The 10718-nt window shown below is 42.8% G+C and overlaps 1 protein-coding gene across 5 annotated transcripts in view; it reads right to left on the minus strand.

Moving 5' to 3' along the window:
• The window catches only part of nacc1b (nucleus accumbens associated 1, BEN and BTB (POZ) domain containing b), a 17778-nt gene that overhangs the window by 6459 nt on the left and 601 nt on the right, over positions 1-10718 (minus strand). For 2 of the 5 annotated variants that reach the window (XM_031877013.1, XM_031877012.1), the window contains exons 1-4: positions 9547-9815; positions 3759-3909; positions 2544-2786; positions 693-911 (exon numbers count right to left, since the gene is read on the minus strand). In XM_031877013.1, the coding sequence (XP_031732873.1) occupies positions 693-911; positions 2544-2786; positions 3759-3909; positions 9547-9755 (822 nt within the window). In that variant the 5' untranslated portion in view covers positions 9756-9815. The other 3 variants (XM_031877014.1, XM_031877016.1, XM_031877015.1) reach the window with 3 other exon arrangements.

Genomic DNA, 10718 nt, shown 5'->3' on the forward strand with positions numbered 1-10718 from the left:
GGGAGAGACAGACAGAGGGAGACAGACAGAGGGAGAGACAGACAGAGGGAGAGAGACAGACAGACAGAGAGAGACAGACAGACAGAGAGAGACAGACAGACAGAGGGAGAGACAGACAGACAGACAGAGGGAGAGACAGACAGACAGAGGGAGAGACAGACAGACAGAGGGAGAGAGAGAGACAGAGGGAGAGAGACAGACAGAGACAGAGAGAGACAGAGACAGAGAGAGACAGAGAGAGACAGACAGACAGAGAGAGAGACAGACAGAGGGAGAGAGACAGACAGACAGAGAGAGACAGACAGACAGAGAGAGACAGACAGAGAGACAGAGAGAGAGAGAGAGACAGAGAGAAGAGAAGAGAATTAAGACAAAAGTAACAACCGTAAACAAAAGATATTGACAGCAAACAATAAAGATTATTATTAATTATTAATTAATTATTAAGTGTTCAGTGGCCTAAATGCTAAAGAAATCTTCGACATGACTTCAAAAATGAAACTGAAAATTAAACTTTTATCTTTTCAAACAGGGTCAGAAAGTAAGAACTTGCTAATAGTTTCATTATATGACAAACGACTCAATAAGACGCCGACTCACGAAGGTCCCGCTCACAGATTCCTTGTTTACTTCAGACTGCAGAGGCCTGGATGTGTTTAATTACCTCATCAGTGTATCGGTGTAACACCTACCTGCTGTGAGGTGGGCTGAGGTGTGGAGGCCATCTGTTCCGTCTTCACCTTGGACACGAGGGGGAGGGGCGTGAGACAGGAGGCGGGCCTCCCCGCGGCCGGAGCGACCACGCCGACTCCTCCGCCGCCGCCCCCGCCGCCCATCGTCTGAGTGACGGGGCTCTGGGGCTCGGTCTCCTCGGTGTGGAGGCCCTGGGAGTCACAGCTTGGAGACGAGACCTGGAGGTGTGTGGGTGACATGAGGGAGGATCTTTATGAACATACACACAATATATATATCAAGCCGCCGCTTCCTGTTGTTATTCCTTTATCGAACCTCTAAAGTACCGACAGCAGAACCTATATGACTTCAAATGTCTGGAACATTTATAAACTATGTACTTATACTATGATTAGATAAAAAAATCTTATTTAGGTGAAGCTACTGTTCTGGCTGATTGTAACACTTAAAGCTTCTTAATCTTAAAATGGTTTCGTAGAAAACATTATTCATTCGAGCTGTAATTCAAAAGATAAAAGCTAGATTAATCAATAAGGAAACTAATCTTTAGCTAAGCCCCGCCCCTAAAGCATCCCCTGCTTTATGGTCTGTTTGACTCTAAATGGACCATAATGTACTAAATGAACATCATGCTGTATTGAAGAAGACTTGAAACTAGAGATTGAGACCATAAACTCATGTTTACAATGTTTACTGAGGTAATAAATCAAGAGAGAAGTAGAGTCATTTTCTCATAGACTTCTATACAACCAGAGGAGTCGCCCCCTGGTGGACACTAGAGAGAATGCAAGTTTTAAGACACTTACACATTGGCTTCGTTTGGCAGAACCAGAGTTTGCCGCCTGTACCACACAAAGTTCTCCATAGAACTTTAAAATACACACCATGTTCTTTCAGAGAGTTAATCGTGTTAATCTGGTTGCTGGAGAAGCCAAACTCTGCAGAAAACCCTGTCTGATAACCAGCGACACATCCTGCAGTAGGAAGTACCGGCATGTTCCCGAACATACATAACTTAACACATAGCTGCTGCCACAGCCCCTCCGTGTCAAAGGGTACTTCAAGAAAATCACTTTTTCCTCGTTAATATGTAGATTTATGCAGCGAAGCACTTCAAATCTAATCAGATCATCTGCTACTATTACAGAGGGTACCGCTTAGTGTCAGTGCGACGTCTCAATTATTCTTGAGTCACGAGGACGTGTCTACAAACAGGAGACGCCCCCTGACAACATGATGCCACGCAGAGTGTCTCACACATGTGCCATGGTGGCAGCACATTAAGAGAGAAGCTATTTTATTAATGTCTGGATTATAAATTATTCAGGTGTATTACATTTTAGCCAACTAGTGCCGTTCTAGGTACTTTAAACCAAAATACCTTATTATGAAGTATAGATACTGATTTATGTTACTATTCTAACTCATTGTACCCCGAAAAACATGCAAAAAGGCCCCAAAATATGCAACTCAACTGTATACTACTAACTGTGTACTTTCATTTTAGAGGAAAACATTGTAGTAGTCACACTAGTGAAACACACTCATCTCATCTGCTCGAGTTGACTCCAGGGACGTGAAGAAGAGTTCAATTGCAGAGTCCGAACAACATGTCAAGACAGTCTGCAGAGCCCTCAAGCCCCGCCCCCCTCAGCTGCACGCAGCACTTGTTTATTCAAAGTTTATTAATATTGAACGTGTCTAAATTGCACCAAATTCGACAACATGGGTCCCCAGCGATACACCCGCAAAGTGTGAAGTAGATCGGATGAAGCGACAAATATAGTTCTATAGTTCTGCACCTGCATTTAAATCATTTATTTTTAAGAAACGCTTCGTCGGCAGCTCACCTTGAGGAAAAACTCCGTGCCTTTCTCCATGATCTGCTGGATCTGGAGGAAGCCGGCGGTGTACATGAGCAGGAACTGGTCCCCGACGTTCATGCTGAGGCGCCCCGTGTAGCAGAAGGCCAGGATCTGCTGGAAGCTCTGCGGCTGCACGGCCGGCGGCAGCTCCACCACCGAGCTCTTCCCGCCGGCGTTGAACAGATCCCGGAAGTAGGAGCTGCTGGCCGCCAGCACCGCGCGGTGGGCCTGAGGGGTAAACAGGCGCGTCACAAGGGTGTGAAGATATGTAGATTTGAGATTGTAAAGCCATGTCGTAAACACACAGCTTGTGTGCGCACTGCGCAGTCAAGTATGTGGAGGTAAGAAACCAAAACAACATGGACTTCATCTATTGTGAACTGCAAAGGGAAGAAGAATTAGTATTGATCATACGAATTGTTTCCAACTGAAAAGGAATCGTTTCCGGCTACAGTTAATTCTGAAATGAAGCCAAATTTCTAATTGCAGCCTTACGAATTCTAATTGTATTGAGCAGTAGCAGAGCCATATTATTTATTCCCATTGTGAGAGAGGAGGCCAAAGGGAGCTCAGGAAATCCATTAGAAATGATTTAAAGCAGGACGACGACGACCTGAGTCATATTTCCCTGTTTTACCGATTGATTCCAAAACGCTGTCAGCATCTCCACTGTGGAGCTAATTAGGTCTCACTGCAGCGCTCACAACCTCCAGGGCCATGAGCGGAGGGAAAAAAAGAATGAAAACCAAAACCTTCCCAGACATGTTGGTAAAAAAGAAACTGCATGCAAGAAAAGTATGTGCAAAAAACATGAAAAATAAATGTATTTAATCATATATCTTTTCTTTTGATCACAATCCTACTTTGGCCCCTCCTTTATCCTATAACACTTTCCCAGTTTTAATCCTGTGTTACTTGTTCATTCATCTCTTGTTCTATGCCAAAAAGAATCCGTATCGCTGTCTTTTCTCGCCTGTATAAAAGGTTTCAAATGTTTGATAACTCATCCTGCAATTGGAGCTCCGGGCATTCCTCTTTCTTTAAATTAGACCTCAGCCACAGGTTAGCGAGTACGGTTTAGATAACGCTAACCTGTTGAGACGTGCATGAGCTCGTTACATGACTAATAGGCTGATAAATAAGAGCACTGTGCAGCTCCCGGTAGAACTTTTCTCGAATAGGTAACAGGTATAAAAGGACCTTGAAGGCGTGTCCCTTGACCACCACGGAGACATCACAGTAGAGGCCCTGCAGCCGCTGTTCATTCAGACACTCCAGGATGTTGTTGCCAAAGTTAGGGATCGCCATCTGCAGCGTCTGAGCCATAACGCTCTGCCCAGCACCACAGGGTCTGCAGGACACAGAGAGGTAGAGGGTTAGGGTCAAGACAACAGGACCGACGGCATTCAGAGGGTATAGAGAGAGGAATGGAGGGGATGTAGGGCAGAGGAGGGAAGGAGGCAAGGAAGGGGACAAATTATAGTAATAATAAACAGATGAACTTGCATATCACCTCGTTAAAAAACTACAAAGTTCATAATTCCTTCTGTAATATCTGTTCTATACAGCTGAGAAAACATGTCCTTCAGACAGCTTCTCACCAACACTACATTTTACACGATTACATTTGAACACATCGTGATATACTCATTCTTACTGAACAGAGCTTGAACGCATCACGATGTAACTCAATGCAACCTCCGTTAACCGTTAGCTCCGTTAATTAGCCGAGCAGGACTGTGCCGCCCACCGGCTGCTAACAGCTAACGCTAACTAGCTCTTCTCCTGCCGATTTCAACATACAATAGTTATAAATTAATAGATGACGTGAAGTCAGATGGGTGCATAAACTCGCTGATACCCAATCCAACATTTTAGGCTGTATACAAGGCCTTTCTGACACTGGTATTGGAACAACTCTTAAAAGTTTAACAGTTAACAAACTATGAGAATTTTGACCAATTAGCGTCAGATATAAAAAATAAATAACATTGCAAAAGGTTTAAGAGTAGTGGCGTGTCAGTACAATGCGAATAGCTGGTCCACCTTAATGGTCAGTCCACCTTTAGTGAACCAGAGTTGTCTAACCCCCTTCGGTGTGGTTGAGGACGCAGGAGCTTGGCTTGGGTCTTGAGGAGTTGGAGCATTTAAGTGTGTAGGGTGTGAAAGTAATATACCAGGCTAAACACCCACGTGTCGTCCTCTTTGTTTACCTCTTTGGCTTCCACTGGTTACCCCGTGTTTATCGTCACATTACTATGAATTGTGGGTAATTCCCTGAGACAAAGTCTGCAGAAATGCGGGCTTACGGAAAGTCTTCATAAAAGGCTCAAAATGTCTGCGAGAGACTCAAACACTCGATGATCTGACAGCGGGACAGAACTAAACCCTTTACGGACATAAAGGGGTTGAATCCATCAACCGTGATGGATTCAACCCGTTTGTGCTTCTCGTTATCTTCAACCACAGCACCTCTGCAGACTAAGCACTGATCCTGTCGGCTAACGAGGGTCGGCTATCGGTCGGGGAAAAACAGAACCCTAAGTTAGCATCAGTGGGACGGATAGATGAGTGAAGGTGAGGAGGAGCGTGAGGAAGTGATGAGGAAGAGAGGGTGAGGTAGCACCACAGAAGAAGAAGAGGAAACGGTAGATAAAGGAGTAATGAGACGAGAATACAAAATAAAAACTGGAACATGTGCAAGAGGCAAACAAGACAGAAATGAAGAGGAGACAGACTTGAAATACATAAACAGGGTAATTGAATCGTATGATGATTAATGACTAAAGTATTTGGTAAACAACTTTAATTCAAAACTCCAACTTCGAAATGAAAGAGAATTTTGGGCCACCAGCAGTTATGTAAGCCATCTTTCTGGGCTTTTTTTTTTTTTTTAACCTTGTTTCATTACATCTAATTCACAGTTAATAGACTGTTTGGTGTTTTTTGGCCTACTTCGTTGTGTTCTCAGTCAAAACACAGCCTCTTACATAACTCGTCTCCTTCATCATCCGGCAGAGACGCCGGTGATCAGAGGAGGAGGAGGAACTGTCCAACTAGTGACAGAAAAACAAACAAGGGAATAGATCTCACAATTGATTTTTGCTCAAAGGCAGAGGGCATTGTTCTTGGCTGGACCCTTTTATTTTAGTCTATAAATGCACAATGTATACTTAGATCTACTTTAATGTGGAATAACATCTATTCTAGCTCCAGTAATGGTTTTAAATAGCGGACCTCTTAACTCTTAATTAGTGACGATATTTGTTGCTTTTGTAGTCAACTAAATAGTGAAACACAGGGCTCTAGTATTTGGTGTTAGGCAGACTGAAATGTATTCATGTCTGATATTAGAGATGAACTATGAGCTGTTTACAATAACTCTAATAATACATCATTAAAACTACTAATGACAGCATTAGTTTTAATCAATGAAAATAGAATATTTTATTTCCTTATCATTTGAATTTTGTGTTTTTATAAAGAAGAAAAAAGACACTAAAGTACGATAACAAAATAAAAGTATAACATTTAGTATTTTTGATGGTTTAACTGACTTCAGATCGGTTTAAATGATTTTTGGGAAAGAAAGTCTGAATCCTTGTGGACCAGCTGCTCTAATCAAACAACAATATGGATCAATGATCAGCTGTTAGTATCGGCTCTAAAGGTTATGTTGTTTGTTGGGTATGAATGGTTAGTTAGAGTCCTGATGGGCAGCTGGCTCCTTGCATGGTAGTCACTACCATCAGTGTATGAATGGGTGTCAACGGGTGAAATATGACATGTGGTGACTAGAAAAGCACGAAACAAGTCCAACAAGGCAAACGGGATAACATCAACTTGAGCATGAAGTTGAATACATAGAAAAGGTTTCTGATGACTTCAAAGCAATGAAACAAACAGGTCTGGACAACCTGTGCATCGGGTTCGCACCAGAGAGAAAATTGGCGAATGCAGCAAAGTTCTCCCAAATCACCCGAACAAGTTAAGAACGAATCTGTACGCACGATTGGTTTATCGCACGAGGCTCAACGCCTCCAATTAAAGCCTTACTTTAAATCATCATACTGGGACAGCCAAATTAACACAACGTACAATTACAACTCTTTCACTATATACTCTAACGCTATGGACGTAAAATAAAGCTTAGCATAAATGTTGTCATCACGTCGTGCACCTCTGAATCGTTTATAATTTGGCACAACAAATGACACTATTTACATGTCTTTATGATTCTTTACAGTTAATTTAGTTTGCACATCAGCAATAATGCAGTGGTTGTAGCTTCCAGGTGTGAATGTGAAGCAGTGTGCAGTATGTATAGCGTGCACGCTCAGCAGAACCTTTCCCTGTTGATAAATACAGGTGGGCTTCAGCTGTCCTGGGCTGCAGACTAACGCCTACAATAAGGGCAGCGCTGAGGATTAAAGGGCCATCAGCACTTCATCATAATTAATTTTAAAAGTTTATTGCAACCCATTAACTGTGAGAGATATAGGCATAGTAAGCATGGCACTGGGTTATGAGAAAGAGTAAAGCATGGCTACTTACAATCCTAGCGCTACACATTTCATCTTTATACACACACACGCACACACACACACACACACATATAGATACACACACACAGTTAAGGTTAAAATAACAACCATAGTTGGTTATCAGCATCTCTGAGCGTTTGACAGTTAGAATAAGTCACTTAAAGATTGGGCAAATGCTAATATTTAGTTTGAGTACTGATTGTGAGAACTACCATTATGATATAATCATGCTTAATTAATTGGGCAACAACAAAAAAATACAATTAAGACTGCAGGCAGAGTGCTTATTGGATCGGGAGCACTTTGTACAATATGATCTGAATAATATATGCCATCATATCAAAACACTATTAGCGCCTGAGTGTATAAATTACAGTTCTCAACTACTTGTTAAAAATCGATGTTTTGACATTACTTCCAGGCCATTGTGCCCGTGACACATTATTGTACCTTGACAGTCTGCGTCGATGTACAGAGATCAATATGCGTCACATTAATGTGCATATTATCCAACTGAAAGTGGCTCAGAGTGACATTTTCTCTGTGCATTCTGGGTCTTATCCAGTGTTGGTTTACATGCATTACTGCTACTTTATAATTATTATATCAGGACGTGGATTTATGTCTTTCAGCAGGATTAAGATTTTAAAAATAGCTGGATTTGACCTGTGCACTGGCTGGGAAAACTACTTAAGAAATAAAAATGCATGATTTGCACTGTCTGCTCCTTTCACATCTGCACTCCCCCGCGGCCTTGAGCGAGCGATTGAACCGACTGAAGCGTCCCAGTGGAGCTCCTCGACGAATTGCAGCTGCCTCTGGCTGTTTCCAGGTGTAAATACGTGCAACCGGCGTGAATAATAAGCAAGACAAAAGCATTTGTAGAGAGAAAATCTTCCCTCAAGAAGCAGCACAGCAAGTTCTACGGTTAACAACACAAGCACCAGCATTTGTGATAACAACAACAACTTTCAAGCTGCTACTTTTGTAGCTCGAACAGCAACAACTTTCTCTTTCACCAGAGTGAACCGCACATTCCTCACTTTGATTTATAAATACTGTGGAGCGTGCACATCCTAGCAGAAACCTTTAACTCCTCGCGGGTCAGAGAGGTCACAACAACTTCCAGGAAACATAAAAGGAGAGTTAATTCATACCACTTGACCCTTGGCCTGTAGTCCCCATGTGACCTATTATATGCTCTGCGTGTGTGTGTGTGTGTACTTTCCAACTTTTAAAGTTCACTTCTAGTGCCACACACTGTTTACTCTGTGCAGACTAACACACAGGCTCCAGCTAACAGCCAAACACCCTAAAAGAAGAAAGCAGTAGTAGCTCGATAGCTGCAGTCTGCTAGCTGTTATTATATAAACTATTCTGAATCAACACAACACAACACGTGTGATATCAGCATCAATCACAACCGAATCAGGCTCAGTTTCCTGGTTTTTTGGAGAGGTTAAAAGGTGGCCTGTTAGCAAGTAGCAAGCTAAAGCTATAGGCTAACACTGGCATGAGAACAACACTTCGCCAATATAAATAGAAACAAAATATGCCTTTAAATCGCATTTTTTAATGAACTCCTGCCCTGTGTGACCGTTTGTTTTAAAGGCTTAAACTGCTGCATTTTTGCACCGACACTGGTGGGAGGAGACAAGCCACCAGAATGTGGCTAAAGTGTGTAGCCTCCCTGGAGCTCGACTCAGAGACTTTTTTTTTTTTATTTACCCACATTAATTATACATTAATTATAATCTCACATGAAGAGAGAGACTGGCAGAACCACCGCAACACACACACACTCACACGTGTATCGTCCGATGGGGGGGGGGGCACGAATTCTGCCACCAAAATAATCTGCCACTAAAATAGTCGAAAGGATGAAATATTTAGCTCTTCTCTCTCCGTGCCAAGCGCGTGTCTGTCCGTTAAGACTCGTCTCCTTCCTCCTAACAGCCGAATGGCAGTTACGGGACAGACTCACGTTGTCCGAACAAAAAAAAAAAAAATGTCGCCTATGATATATCACAGCGAATTAATTATTCATTAAGAGTCGTACTCAGCCACACGGTTGTAAAAACGTTTACGCTAACGTAGTCTTTATATTTAACCCCGGTGAGTCTGTCTGGTACTCCATCTTTCGTTCTTTTTTTGCCCGACATCAACAGGTCATCCCGGGACACAAAATGCGCGAGACAGGACGGATGGATCCCGGCATGGCGAGAGAGAAGAAGAGGGGAGGAAAGGAGGGAAGGAAAAGTAGGCTGTATAATCTTAACCCCCATTTTTTTTTTACTGTCAGGACACCGAGATATTTGGGCGAATTAACGGTTGTTTTATTTATTTATTTTATTAAGAATTTGTAAACTGTACCACTAATTTTTCAGAAGAAAGTTAAGGAATGCAGGATTACAAAAAAAGAGAGCAGGACTCAAGTCACTCACCGAGGAGGAGAGGAAAGGAGACGAGTAGAAGAGAAGCCGGTGAAGTGGTTAAAGTTTGGTCGGTCCCCGTGAGCCCATCCCCCCCATAGATAGTAGCTAACACACAACTTTACCACCCATCCCCTAAAAACAATAAAACAACAATAGCTTAACCCCCCCACACTCCAACACACCGCCACCATTACACCCTTCTGACCAAAACCACCCATCCGAATTCATGATGGCACCCCGCACACACACATACACACTGTTCGGGTCTCGGACAACTGACCGACCCTGCGAGAACCGTTTGTCCTTGTTGACCCGCCGCACTCAACTCACCCCTTCTCGGGCTGTATCTACGTGTATATATCCGCCGGTAGAAGTGACTCAATGGAGGGGCCCCAGCTGCAGAATTAAAGCGGTCCAACGTCTCCCCTCCGCCTCGCTACAGGCAGCCATTCATTGTGACTGTAAGGAGAGAAAAAAAAAAAAAAAAAGCCCCGTGAACCAGCAGCCGGAGCACGCACGCGCGCACAATATCATGCGTACACATACAGGCGTTTACACGTGCGCGCGCGCACACTCACGCATGCAGGCGAGGAGAGAGAGAGCGCAGAGCTATCGAGGAGGGATTTTTTTTTGGTTTAATTCTCCCAGGGGTTGCAGACAGATCGCAGAGCTACTGATCGGCCAGACAGACAGGCAGGTAGACAGACAGACAGACATTCTGCATCGTCTCATTTGCCAGCGCTGCAACCGAATTAACACCTTCTGTACTGTGGGCTCATTTTAACATACAAATAATGAGTATCTGGTAATAATACATTATTATATTCCCAGACTTTAAACTTCCTCTATACAAAACATTTAAAAAATACTACACCTGGTAAATGTATCACGTCAAATAAAGCTTTGTAATAATTTAAATGTACCTTTGGTGGTTTTAGAGGCTCACTTTGTTTACCTCAACACATTGCACCTCCCCAAAAAATAACGTGGCAGCTGAACAATAATTCGGATGAGTAAGGGCAGAAAAGTTGACTTCAGTGCACGTGGAAATGCTGTTTTTTTTGTATCCAGTCACAACAAATGTGACATAACTACAATTAATCAGTCATTATTTATTTTTATTTCATTTTAAATCAGCCTATATTATATTATTATGAATCCAGCCTAAACAGAGGCTAGTC

Source organism: Anarrhichthys ocellatus, unplaced genomic scaffold, assembly GCF_004355925.1.
Source record: "Anarrhichthys ocellatus isolate YVR2014 unplaced genomic scaffold, GSC_Weel_1.0 scaffold124, whole genome shotgun sequence".
Lineage (NCBI taxonomy): Eukaryota > Metazoa > Chordata > Actinopteri > Perciformes > Anarhichadidae > Anarrhichthys > Anarrhichthys ocellatus.